Raw genomic sequence first — 24,174 nt, 5'->3', positions numbered from 1 at the left:
CGTTAGGGCGCGGGCGCGCAGGTGCAGCAGCGCCCAGGCTGGCCGGGAGGGCGGGGCGCGACGTCGGCCGTGCGGGGTCCCGGCATCGGTTGCGCGCGCGCTCCCTCCTCTCGGAGAGAGGGCTGTGGTAAAAGCCGTCCGGAAAATGGCCGCCGCCGCTGCCGCCGCTGCCGCCGCCGCCGCCGCCGCTGCCGCCGCCGCCGCCGCCGCCGCCGCCGCGCCGAGCGGAGGAGGAGGAGGCGAGGAGGAGAGACTGTGAGTGGGACCGCCAAGGCTGCGGGCGGGGACCCTTGCTGGGGGGGGCGGGGGGTAGGGGCGGGACGTGGCGCGGGAGGGGCCCGCGGGGTCGGGCGACACGGCTGGCGGATGGCGTCCCTCCTCTCTACCCTCCCCCTCTCTCTGTCGCCGGTGGTGGCTTTCTCCACTTGTCTCCCGCAATTGCGAGCGACGGTCCTCAGCGCGATCTCCCTCGAGCCACCTTCGAATGACGCCCTCCCGCTGCCCGCTGCCCGCCCCATCTGTGCGCATCTTGGGCCCCAGCCTTTGCAAGCGCCCTTGTCGTCTGGGTTTCGCCAGTTGGGGCTGTGCGCGCTCCTGCCCTTCTTGGGGTTTTGGGCCGCGGCACTGCCGCGCGCCCGCGGTCCCGGCCTCTCCCTGGATCGCGCTGTCCCCTCTCCCTCGCGCGCCCCCACTCCCGTTACTCGCTCCCCCCCCCCACATACTGGCGCGCGTGCGCAGTCCATCTCCCGTTGGGAGAGTGCGCCACAAGGGCTCCTGAGCTCTTACCCCCATCTCTGGATTTTGCTCCCTCCTTCTCCTCTCCCATTCCATGACTTTTTGCCCCCACTGCAAGCGAGTCAGTCCATCAGCTCCATTCCCCACTTGGCAGGAACAAGTTGGGGGTTAGTGTCCACCCACAAAAAGGACTAGACACTATGTTCCTAGGTCCCACAACTCATCATAAAGAGATGGTTGTAGTTCTCATCAGGAACCGTGGGCTAGGGACTGTGCGTTCCTCAGCACTCGAAGCTCTTCCGTGAGACCATGCCCGCAGGGTGCTCTGGTTCTTTGGGGATGCTGTACTGTGGCTTCGGAATATGAGCGTCTTCCCACCCTCCCTCCCCTCCCTTCGCCAGCGATCATCCAGTTACATAAGTGGAATGGGACTTTGTATGTAATGGGCTCTCTTGGTCCTGGAGTGCTCAGGATCTCCAGTACCAAACATCGCTATGACTCCTCTGTCAATTATCTCTGAAAGTTCATTCTCTTTTTAGTTCGGTTATGACTGAATCACTTAAAATAAAACACAGGTGACTTTTATGTGTCAGTAGCAATGTTTCTGAGGTTTTGCACTAAAGGTTTAATCAATCGTGGTGGAGTCTAAAAAGATTCGGTTTCACAAGAAAGACCCTGGTGTGACATTGTTAAGTATGGACCCCCGCAGGGCAAAGCTTGCTAGGGAATACCTCTGTGCTAGTTCTTTGTATGTTCCGGTAAAGGTTCATCAAAACAAAAATGGGCTCCACCATAAAATTGATATTCCTGACTCATAGTCAGGGAGATATGTACTCCTGGTTAATTTTCCAGGAACACAAATGGGCTCTGTTGAGTCATTTGCATGTCGTCTTCAGTGTTTGGAATCATTACCCCAAACAGTGAGACAATAATCTCAAATATAGGGTTGTTGATGGCGATCATGAAACAGAATGAACTAATTTATAGTGCTAAGTGACTGAGATGTTGTAGGACTCTCACAAGTTCTAGATGTTTTTGATATACTACGTAAATGAAACCAATTTGGGCCTGGGTAGTAAAATTTCACTAATAGGTAAATTATTATTGTATTTTGGGTTTGTGGTTGGATTTATGTGAATCTCAGCAATTTCAATTAATAACATGATTTAAGCTGATGTCTTAGGTTCTTTGAAATATGTTGGATCTCTATAAAAAAAAGTTTGGACTGTTAGGTCCTTGGGGAATTTCCACCAAGGATTTGGAAAAATATATTTATAGGCTTTGGTTTTTTGTGTGTTTGTTTTTAACTTCAAATTCAAGTCATACTCAGAAAGCCTAGAAAACACTTGCTTTTATCTTCTTACCTGGGTATGTCAGAACCTTAAAGAATCCACACACTTTAAAAGTACAAATGATCTAAAATGAGTTAATACACATAACCCATTCATTAAACAAATTGCTGACCGACAGACAGAGTGCATTCACTTTCACAAACACACCCAAAAGATTTCAAAGTTTATACATTTGAGCCTGAGCTCAGAGTCGAAACCTTTACTTTGTTTTCATATTCTGTAACATGTTTGCTTCCTCAGGTGCCCCTCGGGTTAGCTATTTGTTTTACTCATAGCTCTTTAAACATTGTAAGCAACTTTTAAAACAGTTTCCTTTCAAAGTTCCTGTTGACATCTGAAGTTAGTGTGTCCTAAGAATTTGAAGAAACTATATGACTTTCTTGCTAGTATTGATCTATCACACATGCCTATTTCCTTTCCATGAGAATGTGTCTTGAGTGCTTTAAAGCTACAGTAACAGGTTCCTCTTTCACTGAAGAAGAAAGCATCATGTAGACGTTGTACTCCAAGGATTATTTTTTTCCTTTTTGTTGTTATTGTTATACTGGTGGTTAGACCCAGGACTTCATGCTTGCCAGGCAATCACCTCATATCCTTAGCTGCCTTCTGTTTTTTGTGCTGTTTGAATCCTGAGGTACACATGACCACAAAGACCACACGTAGACCACAAAGGTTTTGGAAGCTTATTATATGTTTTTGCAATCTGTGTTTGTATTTTCCAGATAGAGTTGTTCCCTCTGCCTGATCTGCTTCTATGAAGCTTAATCTATTGGGGACAGGGAGACAAAGCTATGGAGTTTGAAGGAAAAACCTGCTAAATTCTATGTTCTAGTGCCCCAACTCCACCCATGCACTCCTGAGAAGGTTTTTTTTAACCTAGAATAAAGAGCAGCAGTGGTAAACTTGTTAGTTTGTTTGCATGGTAAATGATGTGTCCTGGAACCTGTTGTCTTTTCTAAGGGTGAAATCTTTCTAAAGGTGAAATCAGTGAGAATCTTTTTTTATTAATTATTTTCATATATTTCATCCCAACTGCATTTTCCACTCCTCTCCTCCCAGACCCTCCTCCCTTCCCCTTCCCCATCCACTCCTTTTCCCTTCAGAAAAGGGCAGGCCTCCTAGGGATATCAACCAAACATGGCATATTAAGTTTCAATAAGACTAGACACTTCCCTCATACTAAGGTGGCCCACTAGAAGGAAAGGGATTCCAAAAGTAGCCAAAAGTGTCAGAAAGAGTTCCCCACTCCCTCTAATAGGAGTCCCACAAAAACAGGTCACTCATTGGGGAATCTTTTAATTGGCTAAGCAGTTTACCACTAGCGAACTAGACCTGGGAAACATAGAATCATGGACAATGACATTGTTAGTAGCCAGTGTTTTAAGCACAGCCTTGACTGGAGTGTGGCAGAATACATTTTAATCACCTGTTCTAGTAACATCTGTGCAGATCAAGCCATGTGACTGACAGAATCAACCTTTTTAGTTGGGTAGAGAACACTATTGTTCTTCCAAGGGAAAGACATTGTCCTCAGCACCCATCACAGCCTTTTAAAATCACTGTTGTCCAATTAGAGAACTGCACCTGCTCATTATTTTAGGGAGGACCAGTGTGAATCCAGTGGCTCCCTGTTTCTGGGGCTTTCTTAGACAGAAGGTGTGTGTGCTCTTCTGCTTCCTACAATCTCTTCTGCCTTTCTCTTCCAAGGAACATTTTCCTTTGAAAGTTTGACTTCAACCACTTTCATGGAAACTATAGTGTATAGAATGTCTGAATGGTGGCAAGACTCAAGAGAAGGCAGACATGCCCACCACCATGTTAAACGGCAAAGTATGGCCTTCTCCTGGACACTTTGCTAGCTCTGCTGGTACTGTGGATGTCTGGACTCTCGTTACTGGCCAAGTCTCAGTACAAGTGTGCTTATCTTTTCCTAAGAGCTGGGGGTATTTTAGTATGAATATTTTTGTTGGATTTTCACCTAACTGTATTTATTTTTAGCTTTTTTCTCATGAAATCTCAAACTTTTTTTTAAGAACTTAGAATAAAGATTAGTCCAGCTTCCAATGAAATAGGGGCTGAAGATATAGGGCATAGTCATTTGCTTCACATGTGCAAGGCACTGATTTCAGTTCCATCCTTACAAAAAATAAAATTGCAGGTAGGTAAAACTGTGGTCTTGAGAAGTTGTGACTTTGTAGGCCTTCTTAAACAAGGCACTGGTTTGATTTTTATTAGGTTGCTATCCAAAACTAATTAATTTTGGCATTTCAAACTGTTCCATAACTTAATTCTATGATTTAAGAAATTATGGGAGTGAAGAGGTTTTGCTGAGCCTTAAAAGATAACTGTAAGCATCATCAAGGGACTTGGTTGCTGTTGCCCTTCCTCTGGATTCGACCCCATGAGTGACTATAATAGTCTTAAGTTGTACAGTATAAGCCTTTCTTTTAGTGTAAAGATAAAAGTGTTATTACTGGCAGAGCCAAGTGTCTGAAATTACATATTTAGGCAGTTTAGGCTTTAACAAGGAAATGATGATTAGCTTGATGGCAACAGCCTTATTGAACATATGTGCAAAAACAAGAGAGACTGAAGCAGGAAGATCTGAGTTTGAGGACAGCTTGAACTACATAACAAAACTGCCTCAAAAAGCAACAATAGATATATATAGAGAGAGATGGCTCAGCAGTTAGGAGCACTGGCTTATTTTCTATTACCTTTGTAGAAGCTCACAATGGTCTAATTCTAGTCCGAGGATCCATCTTCTGGCCTCCACAGGCACTACATGTGGGTAGTGCGCAGACATACATTCATACAAATGCTCATACACATAAAAATAAATAAAATCTCAAAAAAATTAAAGAAAAACAATAACAAAAAAATCAAAAGAACCCATCAACTCAATGTGTTACAGACATTGAGATTTACTGATTTGAGAGGCTTACAGTAATTGGTTAGAGAAGGATTTATATAGTTTGGATGATGGCTTTGGATCTCCTGGTGCTTTTTGTCTTTTATCTCAAGGTGAAAACCCCTTTGTGTGATGTTAGAGCAGTTCCTTGCAGCTTTGACTGCTGGAAGCAGAAGAGAGACTTTTGCCTCTGGATTTGGTTGTGTTCTTTTTGAGGTGATGTGTGGGTGTTTTTGTTTGTTTGTTTTGGTTTTGGGTTTTTTTTTTGTTGGTTTTTGTTTTTTTCTTTTTTGTTTGTTCTGGGGGGTGTTGGGGGTTGGATTTGGGCTTTTTTGTTTGTTTTTATGTTGAATATACTCTTGAACACTCTTGAACACGTTCTATCATTGACTTTTCCTATATAATGTGGTGGAAGAAATACTTAACCAGAAATCACCACTTGTGGTATGCATTGTAGTTTCAAAGTGTTCCCCAGAGGTGTAAAGACCTCTGATAGTGTCAGTTCTGACAACCATAAATCTTGTTTTTATTTTAGCATTTTATGTTATGTGGCAGTAATTTGCAGTTTATTCTTTGCTTCTAATTAGCTTAGCTGGGAAGTAACATAGTACTTTGTCTGTATTTATCTTCAGAATGTTCCAAAAAGCCTTGGGAAAAAGGTGCAGCTCAATGGGGACTTTCAACTTACAATTTTCTTTGTTTTAGGCTCCATAAAAATACAGACTCACCAGTTCCTGCTTTGATGTGACATGTGACTCCCCAGAATACACCTTGCTTCTGTAGACCAGCTCCAACAGGATTCCATGGTAGCTGGGATGTTAGGGCTCAGGTAAGTAACCTTCCTTTTTTTTTTTTTAGTATATGTCCTGGTTTGGCCATCTGTTTTTAAAAAAAAAAAGGAAAAAAATATACTATTCTTGGACAGTATGAAAGTACCCCAAAGACAAAAAATATAACTGGGCCAAACTGTGCCATATAATAAAAAAAAGTCACTTCCCTGAGCCCTGAAAGTTCAGTTCAGTTTGGGTAGAGTTCCTTGGTAGCCACAATGTGATCTGGGGGGTGGGTGTCAGATTAGAGCTGGAACTGGTGATCTGCAGCTTCAGTTCACCTTGAAGCAGGAGAGTGCTTGTCCTGAGCTCTTCACCTGTGCTGCTGCTCTTACCTAGTGGTCTTCAGCATGATGCTTTCTTTGATTTGGTTTGGGCTAAATGACTTGCAGGTCAATGTTAGCAAACAGTGGTGTACTGCATTTTCAGATATAGGAACTGGTATGTGGTCCCCTAGAAGAGCACCCTTCTGAAAGTGTCATAGCACAATGGAGCCTGTGGTTAATGGTACTTGCTTGCTGAACTCTGATGGAGTGCACCCAGACAGATGTGCAGCTCTTGGGATTCTAGAGCAGGATAAGTGCTTTTAGAAAAGCTGGAAAGTCAAGTCATTTTTAAACCTGACAGATCTGCTGCAGTGTGAACTACTATAGTACCATTGTGTGGACTTTAGTTTTGCAAGAGTGAATTGTTCTGTTATTTCTTATCCTTTATCAGGCTCAAAGCTCTCAAGCTTTTTTTTTAATTAGTAATTATTCCACATTTGATATTTTGTCACCTGTATTTGTGTGATAAAACAGATAAATCCAATTAAATTTTCCTATTTTCTACAAGAGAAAATGTTGACTGTTCACACATGCTGCATTGTGATTCTATTTGAGATTCCCCCTATTAGAATTTTCTGTATCTCTAGATTTATTACACCTCATAAAGCTAATATGTACAGACATACACACACATATACATGCACCAAATGGCTGATTTATCTGGGAGAGTGAGTTTTGGGTGAAGGAGAATAGAAGGAAATGAAGATCATAGCACTGCCTCCAGGTTCTGGATTTGATTCTGTTCCTGATCCTGTGACCTCAGTTGTCATTCTCCTTACTATGATGAGGTATACTCTAAACCTGGCTGATGTTCTTTGTGCTTCACATATTTATGCTGGTGGGACTTATATGGCTAGTGTTTTGTCTTGGGAATCCTACCAAATGTAATAGAAGCAATGATGGGTTTCTTCTGGTAGATGTTTGGCTGGGAGTGGTTTGTGTTTTTTTTGTTTTTTTTGTTTTTCCCGGAGCTGGGGACCGAACCCAGGGCCTTGCGGTTGCTAGGCAAGCGCTCTACCACTGAGCTAAATCCCCAACCCCTGTGGTTTGTGTTTTTTAAAATCTTTTTTCTCAGTTTATGAATGCCTTTAGGAAAAAGGCAGTAATGACACTATACATGTTTCTCCAAAGAAAGGGTGGATTTTTTTTTTAGAAAAATTTCTTACTACTTACAAATGAGAAAAACAACTGAACTGAAATGTTCAAACAATAGAACTTATCTTTTCTAGAAAAGTATATATCTTTTCTTCTTTAAAAAAAATGCCAAGTATGGTAGTATACAACTTTAATACCAGCACTTGGGACACAGAGATAGGTAGATGGATCTTTGTGAGTTTGAGGCCAGCTTAGTTTACATAGTGAGTTCCAGGCTAGCCAGGGCTACATAGCAAGATCCTGTTTCAAAACAAACAAACAAACAAAAACAAACAAACAAAAATGATAAAACTTTAAAGTAGAACTTCTTCACGAGCCAATCATTTTGAAGAATCTATCTAGACTTGGAGGTAATGGTAGGTATTGGCCCATCCAAATTGCCTTTCCAAATGGCAATCAAAATTTTTTAAACCAGTGTTCTTTTTGTTATTACTGAGTTGAGCTTAAGTAATTATTGGCCATTTGTATCTGGCTGATGTGAATTATATGTTCATGTTTCGTACTCATCCTATCTGGATATTTTTTATTAATTTTTAATTCTGTGTGTGTGTCTTTCTGTGTCTGTGGGGTGCACATGGAAGGTGAAGGGGTGCATATGAGTTCAGGTAACTGCAGAGGCCAGAGGTAGATCCTCTTGGAGCTACAATTATGGACAGTTGTAAGCTACCTCACATGAGTGTTCAAAAACAAACACAGGTCCTCTACAAGAATCACAAGTGATATTAGCTTCTAAGCCATCTCTTCAGCCCTCAAGATACTTCTTTTTAAATGGATCTGTAAGAAGCCAGGACCTTGTACTTTCTAGATCCACTTAACTGAATACCTAACCTCCTTGGCTTTCTACTATATAAAATCTCAGGCAGCCCAGTGATTGGCATAGAAGGTTAAAGATACTTCCATCAAGCATAATGACCTGAATTTGATCTCCAGAAGCTACATAGTGGAAGGAGAGAATCAGCTCCTCCAAGTTATTGACTCCCACTGTCCTTAGACTGTAGCACACATGCAACATGGACACTAAAATATATGTTAGGATTTTATTAGCTCTTAGAGTTTTCTGGGGGCTGGAGATAGTGGCGTAGTAGTTAAGAACATAAGAACACTTGCTGCTCTTGCAAAGGGCCTGGATTTAGTTCCCAAAACTCAAAAGGGTTACTCTTGTTCTGGGGAATCCAGTGCCCTCTTCTGGTCTCCAGATGCATGTGGTGCATAAACTTACACTAGACAAAACACATAAAATTAATTTTTATACAAGAAAATCTTTTTCTTCTAAGAGTTAGTTGATACTCACTTTCATTTTCTTTCTGAAAAGATTGATATATTTCTGATGTATACATATTAATGCACCATAACTTCCTGTTTGTCCACATTCTTTTTAATTGATTTTTAAAATTCTGTGTGTGTGTGTGTGTGTGTGTGTGTGTGTGTGTGTGTGTGTGTGTGTGTGTTAGGCTAAGGGAACATTCGGCTTAGTGGCATGCCTCTTTATTTATGTCTCTCTAGTCCCTAGGTAGTTTTGAGTTAGCTTACAAAATGATGGTTTTATTATAGTATTTTCGTGTATACTCTGTTGCTCATTCTTCCCCATTCCTTTTCATGTTCTCCTGCCTTGTCTTCTGGTCCTCTCTACAGAATCACCCCTCCTTTTCTGGTTTCATGTCACATGTAGTTTATTACCTATTTTCCCTTAAGATTGCCCTGTGTTTTCTCAAATACTGGTTTTTGTATTTAACTCTGAGGTGGGGTGGTTTCTGGAGTATGCTTGGTTTTGTCTTAGCCATTTGGTGAACAAGTCATTCACTTTTCAAATTATTATTATTGCCATCCACATCCAGATCTCTTTTATAAAGCTGCAGTTCTGTGCTCATTGAACACTAATTCCCACTTTCTTCCTTTTATCCCCATCCTTTGCTAAACCACTATCCTACTGGTTTTCAATACCAGTCTAGTGCCTTACTCTGAATGTTAATGCATGTGTGTTTTATGTATTTTGTATGTTTACACATGTACAAAATTATATGGGAATATGTCTTTTACTTGAACCATAAAATATGGCACATAGTTGCAAAACTTGCCTTCTAGTTCATGTATCTTGGAGATTGTCTGGGATTAGTTTATACAGAACCATATCATTCTTTTTAACTGCTAGAATAAAATAGTCTATTTATGGGATATGCTATAATACATTTAATTGATTTTCTATTAATGGATGTTTGTGTTTCTAGTGGTTAAAATGTCATTGACTCCACCATGGTATGGTGGTATACAACTTTACTTCCAATACTTGGAAGGCAAAGGTAATAGAATCATTGCAAATTTGAGGCCAGCGTGCTCTACATAATGAGTTCCAGACCATTTAGAGCTATATAGCAAAACCTTACCTACCTCAAAATGTTGATGCTCTATGTCTTAGTCAGGGTTTTATTGCTGTTAAATAGAGTTTATTGCATGGTCACTATGACCATGACAATTGTTATATAGAAAAACATTTAATTGGGGTTGGCTTACAGTTTCAGAGATTTAGTCCATTATAATCATGGCAGAAAGCATGGCAGCCTACAGGTAGAAATGGTGCTGGAGAAGGAGCCAAGAGTTCTATATCTTGTGCAGAAGGCAAGCAGGAAGAGACTCTACATTGAGCAGAGCTTGAACATAAAAGATCTCAAAGCCTGCCTACACAGTGATATACTTTCCTCCAGCAAGGCCCTACCTCCTAATAGAGCCACTTCTTATGGCTAAGCATTGAAACACATAAATCGATGGGGCCCAAACCTATTCAAACCATCATACTATACATTCGTTCCTGTAGATTCTATTTAGCTCAGAGGCAGGTTTATCAGTAAGATAAAGTTCTAGGAGTGGTTGGTCAAAGGATATATACATTTTAAAATTTCAAAGTATTGCTAAACAAAGGGGTGTAGCCATTTAGTTGTAGACTTTTAGGGGGAAACTATGAATATATAAACACAAATTTATGACTACAGTACTATTTTTAGAGATTAGAGTATAGTTGGGTGAGGAGGAAGTTGTGTTTAGCAGTTAGGACTAGAAACCAAACTTTGGAAGCTTCCATTTCATAAAATATCTCATGTGAGCAGGGCATTTCAGTCAAGACATTTTACTTGATGAGGGGAATTTCAGCTAGTTCCTATTTACGAATCTTGAAGAAAATGGAGTGGTTTTATTTTGGACTATTCTAAGTTGTGGTAGCTTCTTTGTATTCTTGGCTGTAGAGTATCCTTCAGTTGCTGGACCTTCTGCCTACGTCCTGTTTTAATTTGCATAAAGAATATCCTGTAAGTATTTGTGACCAAGTTGCTGTTGCTTTATTTATTGCTTTATGAATGTTGTAGTGTATATAGCAGTACTTTATTCATATAACCTCTATTGATTGTCCATCTGTTATGTGGGGTAACTATACTAGCTACTGAGACTGTCCTTACCCTAGCCTGATGTAGGTGCAGATGGGCAAATGGGCTAGGATTTTCACAACTATGATTGTGAAAAGTATCTGCCACTGAGAACACATAAAATGTTAGATTTATGGGATGGAAGCAGAGAACAATTTAGTTGTCTTTAGTTGGTAGTAAGCATCTGCACAGTAAATGAAACTTTAGCTGAGTCCAGGAGAAAGCATTAGTAGGAAAAGATGATGAATTGTAAAGATAGACAAGAATGCCTGGTAGCTGAGGTAGGAGAGAATATGTGTGGCTGGCTTAGTATACACAATAGGCAGCTGTGCATAGTCAGCTGGGGCCTGAAGATGGGAGCTTTTATGTTTTGGGGCATGTAATAATGATGTTCAGGCAGCTATATACCAGGTGTACCAGGCAACTACATCATACTCTTAAGAAACTACTCTTACCCTGAGGCACCAAGCAGTTCTCTGATCATCTATCCTGTACCATTTCCATAATGAATTTAATCTGGATTTACTCTAAGGCCAACTTCTATAACCTTCCCATTCCACCTATTGGAGCTTCAGGGTTCCCATTATACACCTCCTTATAGAACCTCTTTCTCCCCCCCCCCCATACTTTTGTCCTAGGAGATTGTTAGACACTTAAGTAGGACAGGGCTTCTCCTTTTAATATATTCTCTATTAACATAATAATGCTCAATAGTGCTAGCCTATGAGATGGTCCAGAGCTTGTACAGGAGCAGAAGCTATCTTTGGTATTAAATGGTACTTAGTTCTCTTGTTTTTTTTTTTCTTATTCTATGAAAATATTTTACCACTAACTCATACCCTTAAACCCTTACTGATTTTCATCAGTTGATTTTCTTTTTAATGTCTGAATGTTTTTTGTTTTTGAGACAGTTGTTCTGTGTAGCACTGGCTGGCCTAGATTTTGCAGCAGTCTTTCTCCCTCTACTTTCCAAGTGCTGGGATTACTGGTGGGAACCACTATGCCCAGTAGTTTAGTTTTGTTTGATACTGACTGCATTATATAAGCCAGGCTAGCCTTAAAATCACTATATAACAGAGGCTAGTCTTAAATTACTAGTCATCCTACCTCTACCTCCCAAGTGCTTGGATTAGAAGTGTGTGTCACAAGTTGGGGCAGAGACTGAAGGAATGGCCATTCAGAGCCTGCCCCACCTGGGGGATCCAGCCCATATATATACAGCCACCAAACCCAGATGATATTGCTGATGCTAAGAAGTGCATGCTGACAGGAGTCTGATATAGCTGTCTCCTGAGAGGCTCTGCCAGAGCATGACAAGTGCAGTGGTGAATGCTCTCAGCCAATCATTAAACTGAGAACAGTGTCCCCATTGGAGGAGTTAGAGAAGGGATTGAATTTGCTGAAGGGACTTACAACCCCATAAGAACAACAATACCAACCAACCAGAGCTCCCAGGGACTAAACTACTACCCAAAGAGTACACATGGACAGACCATGGCTCCAGCTGCATATGTAGCAGAGCATGGCCTTGTTGGGCACCAATGGAAAGAGAAGCCCTTGGTCCTGCCAATGCTGGACTCCCCAGTGTAGGGGAATGTCAGGGCAGGAAGGGCTGGGTGGATGGGTGAGGGAATAACTTCATAGAAGGGAGAGGGGAGATAGGGGGTTTATGGATGGGAAACCAGGAAAGGGGGTAACATTTGAAATATAAATAAAAAAATATCCAGTAAAAAAGCGTGTCACCATAGTTGGCTTTATTTTTTTTGAACAATACTTTGATAGTAAACTTGTTTCTTGTCGTGGACTAGGTCCACCCTGATAAGCCAATATTAACAGCACTCCTCTAATTCTCCTAGCCTGGGCTCAGGGACTGAAACTAGAACCTTCTCCCAGATCCTCTGAGCTTTTTGCTCTTCTATCCTCCCTAGGTCATTCTGTGGTTGTTTTCCCACAGCCTTCCTGACCCCTGTACTCTACTTATGTGATAGCTACCTAAATACTTTTTGACCCAGACATAAGTGTTAGCCATCTGCATATTCGTGCCAGCCTCCTTCTATTGAACCCAGAAACAGTCCCAGCTAAACTCCGACTCATGGTAATTTCCCTGCCTCCCCAAGGTAGCCAATCTGCTAAAGTTGATCAGGACACATTACATTCCTTGCAAGGTTTGTGTTGTACATATAGCATAGTATATTCTATAGTGCTTAACAAATTTGCAGGATGCTATTGTATGTGACTCTTTTCTCTATTTTTTTAGAGTATGGTTATATTAATCTTTGCAGACCTTCATTTGTTTCCTTTTGCTATGGAAACATTTTTTAACAGAAATCTAACCAGAGTCTTCACTGAGAATGGATTAGATAGAAGCAAAGATTGACATTTGGTTTATGTTTGCATACTTTGGTCCTGTTAACCAGAAGTTGTTTTTTTTTCTATGTTTATAAAATCTTTCCACACACAAAAAGTGACATCTATATCTAGACTTACCTCCTTGTCTCCTTTGTAACCCTCTATATTTCTACTAAACTATGAATTTAATACTTTTATAGCATGATCTTAATTTTCTCCATGTAAGTCAATTTCGAAAAATCTTGAAATACTTTTTGGCTTGTTTGGGGCTTCTAATAATACCTTGGTGGTCTCCAACCTGGGACCATATCTGATGTATTTTTGTAAATGATTTGAACAGTATATGCTAGTGTTCCTTTTGTTTACTTGCCTAGTCATTGACAGTTGTTCATCTATGTCCAATTCCTGATAATCTTATATCTTCATTAGTTTGCACCTTATAAATGAACAAACAGATCCAGTATACCAAACTACTAAGGGAAAAATACATTGCTTGAGGTAGGTATTAGCATTGCTTTGATGTGTTGTATTCTAATTTTCCTACACATATTTGGTAATTTTAAAATATAAGTTTCCATGTGTTTCTAGGTTTTGTGTTTTTGTAAACAGCAGAAGGTATTAGAGCATATTAAGGACTAATTTGCTCTAATATTTTTAGCTGTTTTTGGAATTATACTTGGCAAAAAAATTAGACGAACGTCTGTAAGTTGTGACAGTTTGGCTTTTGTTCTTTTAAATTCCTAGATAAATAAATATAGTGATTTTGTTAGGCTTGTAAGACTATGGGAATGATAAAATCCAAGTAGTTAGGACAGTTGAAAGTTGTGTTTTTAATAGTTAATTTGTTTTTTGTGTATATGGGTATTTTGCCCGCCTGTGTATTTGTACACAGTATACAGGCTTAGATCCTTGAGGAAGCCAGAAGAGGGTTTCAGACTCTTGGGGCTGGAGTAACAGACAATTGTCAGTTGCCATGTGGGTGCTGGGGATTGAAGCTGGTTCTTCAAAAAAAGAAGCCAGTGATACTAGCCAGAGCCAACTCTAGCCCTAAAGGTGTGTTCAAAGTGGTACTACCTTATTAAAAATGTTAGTGTATCTATTCCTTAGATGTTCTTCCAGATTAATATAAAACAAACAGAAATATGATATGTTTAAGCTTTTTGAGCTTTGTTTTGGTTTTTTTTTTTTTAAACGCAGAGTGTCATATATTCCAGACTAATCTCAACAAAGACTAAAAGTTAAAAGGCATTCTGCTAAGCATGATGGGACATGAATCCAGAACTGGGGAGGTAGAGGCAAGATAGGTCTCTAAGTTCAAGGCTGACATGGTCTGCATAGTGAATTCCAAGGCAGCCAGGACTACAAAGGTAGCCATACTACCTTCTTTCCAAAAAAAAAAAAAATTGGACTAGAGAGAAGACTCAGTACTTAAGAGCACTGACTGCTCTTCCAGAGGTCCTGAGTTCAATTTCTAGCAACCACATGGTGGCTCACAACCATCTGTAATGGGATCTGATGCCCTCTGCTGGTGTGTCTGAAGACAGTGACAGTGTACTCACGTACATAAAATAAGTAAATCTTTAAAAAAATCAAAAACAAAAGTAAAAAATATTCTGATAATTCACCAAAGGAAACTGCTATTCATGTGCTCAGAGATAAGGTCATATTCAGTAGTGGAGTTCTAACATGGTCATATATAAACCTGACTTTAGTCCCCAGTACCACAAGGAAATATATCATTTTTAGATTTTTTTAGATTAAGGGCTTTAAGTCTTAGCTCAACAATTGAGGGGTTTGTGAACTTTGATGGGAAAAACATTTCATTTTTATTCACTGACAGTTGTGGACAATAGATCATTTATCGTACATTGCTTATCTGAAAGTGTAGCTTATTGGTAGGATTTGTGAGGTCCTGAGTTCAGTACTGAAATCTTGGAGATGGGGTAGGGAGATATATCTGTTGTGTTTATTATCCCATGCAACAATAAACTTAAAAAATCATGTTGGATTTGGTGATATATATCAATAACTCAGTACTTGGGACCCTATCATAAGTAAGTAAATAATTAAATGACCAGGGGATTTGAAAAATACCCTAAAAACCTTTAGGATCACTGGGTAAAGTGCTTCCTATATATGAATGAGAATCTGAGTTCTGATCACTAACAAACAGATATGGCAGAGATGAAAACAATAGGATTCTCTGACTAGCCAGCCTAAAGGTCCAAGTTTGGTGAGAGACACTTTCTCAAAAAATAAGGTGGGGGTGCTGAATCGAGCATTCAGTGTTTAAGAGTACTTTCTGTTCTTGCAGGGGGCTTGGTTCAGTTCCCAGCATCTATAGCAGCTCACAACCAACTGTAGTTCTAGAACCATGTCTGTCACCTTCTTCTGACCTCCTTGGCCACCTGCATATCCATGATGCATGTACATACACACATGCACATAAAATAGTAAGACCCTTAAAATAATAAAAATAAGCTGGGAAGCAATAGAGGAAGACACTACCTGCTAACCTTTCACTTCTGTGCGTGTACACATGTACCCATGATAAATAAGTAAAACTTGTAAAATAAGTTATCGGTGGACTAGAGAGATGGTTTAGCAGTTAAGAGCACCCATATCTCATTTTGGAGGACCCACGTTTGTTTCCCAGCATCCGTGTTAGGTGGCTCACAACAACCTGTAACTCTAGCTCCAGGAGATCCAACATGTCTAGTGTCCATGGGTGCTTTCACTCTATACACGCTTAAAAATAAATCTTTTTTAATTTAAGATATCTGTTGAGGTTTGGTCTGTTATTGAGTATTGTAATGCTAGGTGTAGGTTCCTAAGACCTGGTTGCCCCAGAGGTGAGAGAGTCTGAATGTAGACCCAAGTGATGCTGTGTGACCCTGTCGCCAAGTTATTTCTGATTTGTGAGTAGAGATATCTACAGCCTATAGCTGGTCAGAATTGAGATAGGCAGGGTTTGGTGTTCCTGACCTTGGGGTCAGAGCAGACCATGAGGAGAGAGACAAGAAAGTACAGAGAGGAGAAAGACACCATGAGTTAGGAGTCAAGAAAGCATACCCATGAGAACTGGCCAATTGGAGTTAAGAACAGCACAGATGAAACACAGTAAGTATAATAACTCGGGCTTATTAATAGGAAAGTAGATTCTAACAACATAGAGGGTAGACAGCTGCCCAACTCTAGTGCAGATTAAAGCTTATTGTAAATCATAAAAGTTGTGTGTCTTTTGTCTGGAAAGTGAATGATCAAAGGCAGGATAGAAGCCCTGGATTGAGATTAAATATTTCTACAATAGGTATCAGTACCCAACTAAGCAGTTATATAGGAAAAAGACAAAGGAACTGGAGAGATCACTTAACAGTTAAAAGACCACATAACTACTCTTGCAGAGTACCTGAATTTGGTTCCCAGCATCCATGTCAGATGACTCAGCAACTATCTTTAAACCAATCTCCAGGAGGCTCCAAATGCTTTCTTCTTGCCTCTATGGATAGTCACACTCACATGTGCACATCACCTCTCTCCCCTACTTCATAAATATAATTTTAAAAATAAATATTTCTAAAAGATACAAAATGAGGCTAGAGATGGCTCAGTGGTTAAGAGCACTGACAGTACTCTTCCAGAGGTCCTGGGTTCAATTCCCAGCACCCACATGATGGCTCAGAACCATCTGTAATGGGATCTGATGCCCTCTTCTGGTGTGTCTGAAGACAACCACAGTGCACTTATTAAATAAATAAATAAATAAATAAATAAATAAATAAATAAATAAATCTTTTTTTAAAAAGATACAAAATGAAATCTAAAGCTTCCTCTTTTCATCTTGAGATAGTGCCTCACTGTGTTGAAGTGGAAACTTAAGGGTTCTTTGGAAAGTCAGTTGTGTTGGATGGTGTTTTGCTGGAGCAGATATGAAGGAATGTTTTGTTAAAGTGGACACAGGAGAAAGGATGTTCTGCTAAAGCAAGCACGTGAAAGGACATGTGATGAAGGATACTTTGCTGATGACACATTACATACATTACATAGTTGAGCTGCATTTGTCTGGATTCCATAGAGAGAAACACACCAAAAAACTTCTGATGGTGTGCCATAGTTTCTTGCCACTTCCACAGACTCAGAATGATTGGCAGAGTGATACCAGCCAAGACAGATGCACGTGCTGAGGCAAGACCTATGAAGGACACATGATGTTTGGAGGATATAAATAGGACTGTAAGGACAGTGACAGGGCTGAGCTTGCTTGGCTTGCTTATAGAGCTAGCTGTGCCACACTTGTTGATCTCATGTCTTCACTGAGAGGCAAAGCTGAGAACTTCTCTTGGTGTCCCTCCAGGTCCCTCCTGTTGACTTGTGCCAAGGCTGAGGCCTAGCTGTCTCTGCTAGGTAGTGTGACTGCTATCCTGAGTTGTGTTATAAGTACATTTACTTGGTGAGCCACCTCAGCAGTCCAAAAATCTGTTTTTAGTACTTAATGCCACATCAGTGACTTAATATTTAATAGCCTAAAAGTTCATATTAATAGCCTGTGCTGTTGACATTTTAGGTGGATTTTTGTTGTTTTTCCTTTCTTTGAAACAGATCTCAATGTGCTACACAGGCTGACCTCCAACTTGCAATCTTTCTGCCTCAGACTTTTGAGTTCTGAGATTACAAGTGCTGTTGGCATTTTAAATTTTCTTCTAGTTTTCCTTTTCCTTCCTGCATACATAATGTTTTAAGGAGTGAGATCATCTAACATGTGCTATTGTAATCTGCCTTCTTTCCTTAACGTATGTTTAGGTATCTCTGCACAGCAGTAAAATAGACAGCATGAACACTTTCCCCTAAAATAAAGATAGCTCAACTGCATTTTCTTACTCTAAAAATTATAATGTATTTGAACTTGTGATCGTCCTGCCTCCAAAAATAAAAATACATATTTGATAGAAAAGATTTCATCACATATAGAAAGAGGAAAAGTAGATGTTGTCCATAAATTTGCTATGGATTGGTAGCTAACATCAGAATAAGATTTTTATAGCACTATTTTTAGTCCCCACATAACATTTCAATGTCATTTTATAACTTTTCAGGACTGTGCCTTCAGTAAGTGGCATTTCTATTGTTTCTACCTTTTCATTTCTCTCAAATGATGATGTGTCAGCAAGCCAGTGGCACCAACTCTGCCTGTATCCAAGCCTTCCTGAGTCTCAAATTTAATGGCTTCCTTAGATATACTTGAGTTGCCCATTAAATTTAAAGTCCTAAACATAATTCTTAACTTCTTCTTTAACCTTGTTCCTTCTGCTCTTTACTGCATATTAGGAAATAATACCAATATCTAACCAGTTACTCAATCCAGATTTAAAGAGTCAGTCTTGATTCTGCTCTTTCCTTCACCATCTTTTAATAGCACTTCCTATGAGACAAGCTGCTTCATCATTTTCACTGCCAAGATCTCAGTGTAAGCCACAAATCGCCTCTCAGATGGATACAGCAGTACTTTGGATGACATGTCAAATAGCATCCTCATTGACATCCTTACATGATGAAGGTTTTGCATACTCCATGTGGAAGCACATGCAGTACATTAAGTTACCACCATTCATTCATCCCACAGTGGACTGAAATGTCTAGAGTAGCCCAAACACTGATTTAGGCAATGGATAGGATGATCATAAAGCTTTAGTAGAGTGTCAGATATAGACATAAAATAATTATACAATATTTAATTATGCTTAGAACAGTGGTTCTGAACCTATGGGCTATGACCCCTAGGAGGTGTCAATTGACTTCACAGGAGTTGTGTATCAGATGTCTTGCATATCAGAGAGTTATATTATAATTCATAACTAGCAAAATTATAGTTATGGAGTAGCAAAAAATAATTTTACAGTTGGCAGTCACCACAACATGAGGAACTGTATTAAAGAGTCACAGCATTAAGAAGGTTGAGAACCACTGGCTTAGAAGGACAAATATGACTCACTATCCTTTTTATACTGTCGGGAGAGCTCAGCCTTGAGTGAGTTAAGGAAGTCTTTCCAGAGGAGGCACAATGACAAAGCTGGGAACTGGTACTTGAGTAGAAACAGGCAGGTTGTAAAGGATGGCTTTCTATGCTGAAAAAAGCATGGATAAAGGTTTAGAGTTTAGCAGGAGCTTAGCAGAGCAAAGTATGGGGGAATGTTGAGAAGTGGTCGGAGAGATGACAGCAACTGGATCATTTAGATTTTGAGTATTGACATCAGAGTGGTAGGAAACGTGAAGGTTAAGGTTTTGGGGGTTTGAGATTTAATTTACAAAATAATAGATTCAATTATGGTATTTTAATATATATAAAAATTTGGTCATATTAACTCCCTTGTTATCCACAGTTATCCGTCTTGCTGGTTGTCATCTTTTTCCCTAAAAGCCCCCTTCCCCTTCTACTTTCATGTCTTCTTCTTTTAGACTTATACTTAGGAGAGAAAATATGGTATTTGTCTTTTTTTTCCTTTGAGACAGAGTCTCATGTACTCAGGGTTGGCTTCAAATTTCCTATGTAGCCAAGGATGACCTTCAGATCTTCCTACCTCTATCTTCTCCAAAGTATGGGAGTTTCAGGTCTGTATCACCATGCCAGGTTTTGTCTTTCTGAGTTGGCTTATTTTAGTTCTCATATAAGTGACCTCCTTTTTTGTCTATTCTTCCCTAGAATTTTAGAATATTCTCTTTTTCCTCTGTGTTCTGAAATTTAAAGGGACTGTGTCTTTCATTTCATTGTTCTAGGGATTGCTCAATGAGAACACTTTTGTCTCTTGTCATCTTTTTAAACAATTTACTTCTTGAGCCAGAGAGATGGATGGCTTAGTAGTTAAAAGCACTTGTTGCTCTTGGAGGGGACCCAGGTTCTTTTCCCAGCACCCACATAGTACCTCACAACTGTCTGTAACTCCAGTTCCAGGAGGATCTAATGTCCTTCTGCTGTCCTTCATGAGCACTACATGCATGTGATGCAATTACATGAAGGCAGGACAGCCATGCATATAAAATAAAAAATATATACTATGCTTTTTTCTTTTAATTTTGGAATGGTGGATTGTTCCTTTATCAACTTTTCTGGAACTCACTTTGTAGGCTAGGCTAGCCTGGAACTCAGAGATCTGCCTACCTCTTGCTCCCGAGTGCTGGGATTTGAAGGTGTGTGACACTACCACCTGACTTCTCAATTTTTCTTTTAATTTCCATTTATTGAAATATGTATTGAAATTCACTCTCTTCATTTTCTGAGCCTCTATTAAATGCTTTATTTTATTCTAACCTTTTCTTTTCTTTGAATCTTGTATGCCCACTGCCTAGAATTGACAGTACTCCTTTGCTGATAGTTTGAAAGGAATTCACAGATACAATGGCATTTTACTCTGAAGTACATCTCCTAAAAATTATTATATTTTCCAGTCAAAGCACATGCCTGGGTCACATCTAAAACACTTAATAACTCTACATGTTATCAAGCACCTACTCCAATTTCAGATTCCCTTGAAATGTCTCTTATTCCTGTGAGTTAGGCCACAAAGCAATTACATTTTATATATTTACATTGCATTCAAGTTTTCTTCCTTTGTCTATTTTGACAGGGACATCTTCCCTGCCTCCACTTTACTTTTGACAATGAGTCTTTAAAAATTTGTTATTGTTGTTTTAGATTTCTTTGTTTTATTTTATATGTATGATTCTATTGCTTGAATGAATGTATGTGTGCCAATTATGTGCTTTGTGCCCCCAGAAGTTAGAAGAGGGTATTGGATTCCCTGGAATTGGAGTTCTGAATGTTTGTAAGCTGCCATGTCAGTGCTGGGAATTAAACCCAGGTATTCTGCAAGAGCAAGAGTTAATCTTAACTGCCAAATCACTTCTCCAGCCCCCAACACTGACTTTTTGAAGCATTCATCCCAGGCAACTCACATTTTACATTTCTCTCTTAATATAGAATTTGACTTTTATCCATTACATTAATTGTGAGAAAGTAGGTCGGCAGGCTTGTCTGGGTTAAACATTCACAGCAGAATCTCTTACAGGAAGTGTAGGGTATTCCATCTCACATCAGATCACGAAGCACTTAATGGTTTGTCTTAGGTAGTATATGAAGTTACATTTTCCTAAGTGGTTAAAGGAGATGACTAGCCACGGGTGGTCGATCCCTGTAATCTCAGCATTCAGAGACAGAGACGGACTGGATCATGACTTCAAGGCTAGCCTGAGATACTGATTCAAAATAACAAAGCATAAGAGCACACAGTGTGCATATACACACTGAAGGTAGGTGATGACTGCCAAATCTCTTCATTATTTTTTTCTTTTTTCTTTTTTTCGGAGCTGGGGACCAAACTCAGGGCCTTGTGCTTGCTAGGCAAGCGCTCTACCACTGAGCTAAATCCCCAACCCCAAATCTCTTCATTATTAATGTACAGTTTTTCTATTGTAACCAACAGTAATCTATTTGGTTTAGCACCAAACACATATCTTTGTTTCCAACAGGTATTCACTTGATGACTTTAGCATTCATTTATAATCCTTACCTGATCTATCATTTTACTATGTGCTATAAAATTATGGTTTATCTAATTCTGTCACCTTACAATTGCCATCCTTCTATAAAGAATTATCTGTGTGGAGGAACTATTTCCCCCCCAAAAGTTATAGATTCTTTTTCTTTAAATATTTATTTATTTTATGTATATGAGTACACTGTAGCTGTCTTCATAAACACCAGAAGAGGGCGTCAGATTTCATTACAGATGGTTGTGAGCCATCATGTGGTTGCTGGGAATTGAACTCCAGACCTCTGGAAGAACAGTCACTGCTCTTAACCACTGAGCCATCTCTCCAGCCCAAATTATAGATTCTTAATCTTTGTGTTTAATTACTGGATTAATTACTAAACTTTAAAACAAGGTGTTAGTGATTTTTGGTGACAACACATTTGTTGTTAATGTTTTTCGTGTTGATATGGACTCCTGAAATTATATTTATTAGAAATTTTAGAATTCAGCCAGTCTGTGGTGGTACACGTTGTTAATCCCAGCTAAAGAGGCAAAGGCAGGTGGATCTCTGAATTTGAGGACCGGCCAAAACTGTACAAAGAACTTGTCTCAAAAAATTAGAAATTTTAGAATTCAGCACAGTCATTGTTTTGTCATCAAATTATTCTAAATTTAGTCATTGAAGAACCTCTTTATATTGCTGCCTATGCTCTCTTCTCACCCTCTTATTAACTACTCTTAGAGCAATTCTTTTGTTTTCTAGCACCAAAAATTCATCCCAACATGTGCTTTTTCTGTCCCAGAATTGACTGCAAGAATCACTGGTTCATTTTAGTGGTGACCACTATTTAGACCCCCATATGTGTGTACCATATGTGATTTTTTTTTTTGCTGGGTTAGCATCATATCTAGGGGCTGGAGAGATGGCTCAGAGGTTAAGAGCACTAGCTGCTCTTCCAGAGGTCCTGATTTCAATTCCCAGCAACCACATGGTGACTCACAACCATCTATAATAGGATCCGATGCCCTCTTCTGGTGTGTTTGAAGAGAGCGACTGTGTACTCACATAAAATAAATGAATAAATCCTTAAAAAAGAAGCACACACACAACTGGGAAAAAAGCACATCTAGACCCATTGGGTGAACAACACAAGGAAAGTTATTTAATTTTTTTTTAGAAAAATCATGATTGTATAATAAAATCTTCAAAGACAGTTTTTAGCTTTCAGTGGTCTTTAACTTATGCCCATATATTTTTCTTCACTAAAAAAGTTGATTTCTAACAATGCTAATATACACACTTACTTACTTTTTATGTAATAAATATAAAGTTATTACAAGGAACAGAAGAGATGGCTCAGTGGCGAAGTGTACTTACATCTCTTACAAAAGACCTGGTTCTCTTCCCAGCATCTACATGGTGGTTAATAACCATCTGTAACTACAGTTTCAGTGGATCCAAACCCCTCTTCTGACCCCTGCCAGCATCAAGCATTCATGTGATAGATGCATAGACATGGATGCATGCATGCATGCATGCATATATACACACACATACACACACAGGCACACACGCAGAAACACACACACACAAACACACACGTATAGGTAAAACACTCATATGTATAAATTTAAAAATAAAAAATTTCAGAACTAATAGCAGAACTAACAAGTTGATGCATAAGGTTTTTTTTTTTCTGTTAGAGATTTTACTAAGGATGTAAAGTCAGGATACATATATACAGAAATTACCTGGTATATCCACCTGGGTTGTGATGATACAGGCCAGAGGTTGAAGGATCTCTGTGAGTTGTGAGACTACCTTGGTCTACATAGTCCATTCCAGGACTACATAGAAAGACCCTGTCTTAAAACAAAAATCACTTGGGAGTGTTTGCTTTTGTTAGTGGTAGAGTAGTTCTTTTTGCTCTACTTTTCTTATAAGTACTCAAACCTCTGATACACCATGTATATATAATTCATAAGAATGTCTTACAGACTGTGGTCCTGCTACTCCAGCAATGGCTGTCTACCAACAAAAGGTTCAAGAACCCATTAGTCATTCAGTCCATGAGACTTGATGTCTCTACTGGTCTTTAGTATGTGACAGAATTCCATAGAAGTAAGTTCTAATGCCGGTGAAGGAATGGACTTACCACCCAGAGGAGGAACAAGCAGTCAAAGAGAGTAAGCTTCCTTCTTCCATGTCCTTTACACAAGCTGCCAGCAGGTGTGGCCCAGTTTAAAGGTGGATCTTTCTCAAAGATATGGATTAATGGTGGCTCTTCCCACTTCAAATGATAAAATTATGAAAAAAAATCTCTCGCAGTTATGCCCAGCTGCTTAGTTAAATCACAGATGTGGTCAAGTTGACAACCAAGAAGATCGATCACGAATCCACCTCTTATCAACATGACATTCAGCAATATCCTCTTAAGTTGTGCATAATTTCCAAATGAAAACGATAACTAGGTCATAATTATATCTAGCATGATTAACTATCCCTTCTACAACCCCAAATACATTATAAATTTTAGAATAGGTGGCAGTGTCTCCTGAGAGATACTCTTTTAGTATCTAA

At 39.5% G+C, this 24,174-nt stretch overlaps 1 protein-coding gene across 1 annotated transcript in view; it reads left to right on the top strand.

Annotated features, from left to right (window-relative positions):
* Window positions 1–136: 136 nt before the first annotated feature.
* The window catches only part of Mecp2 (methyl CpG binding protein 2), a gene marked incomplete at its 5' end in the record, with an annotated part of 63,427 nt that continues 39,389 nt past the window's right edge, over window positions 137–24,174 (top strand). Inside the window, 2 exon segments of the mRNA NM_022673.3 lie at window positions 137–255; window positions 5,704–5,827. Of these exon segments, the coding sequence (NP_073164.2) occupies window positions 5,802–5,827 (26 nt within the window).

This window comes from Rattus norvegicus, chromosome X (assembly GCF_021556685.1).
Source record: "Rattus norvegicus strain SHRSP/BbbUtx chromosome X, alternate assembly SHRSP_T2T, whole genome shotgun sequence".
In the NCBI taxonomy this organism is placed as follows: domain Eukaryota; kingdom Metazoa; phylum Chordata; class Mammalia; order Rodentia; family Muridae; genus Rattus; species Rattus norvegicus.
The sequence above is the reverse complement of the archived record's forward strand: the minus strand, read 5'-3'. Positions and strand labels throughout refer to the sequence as shown.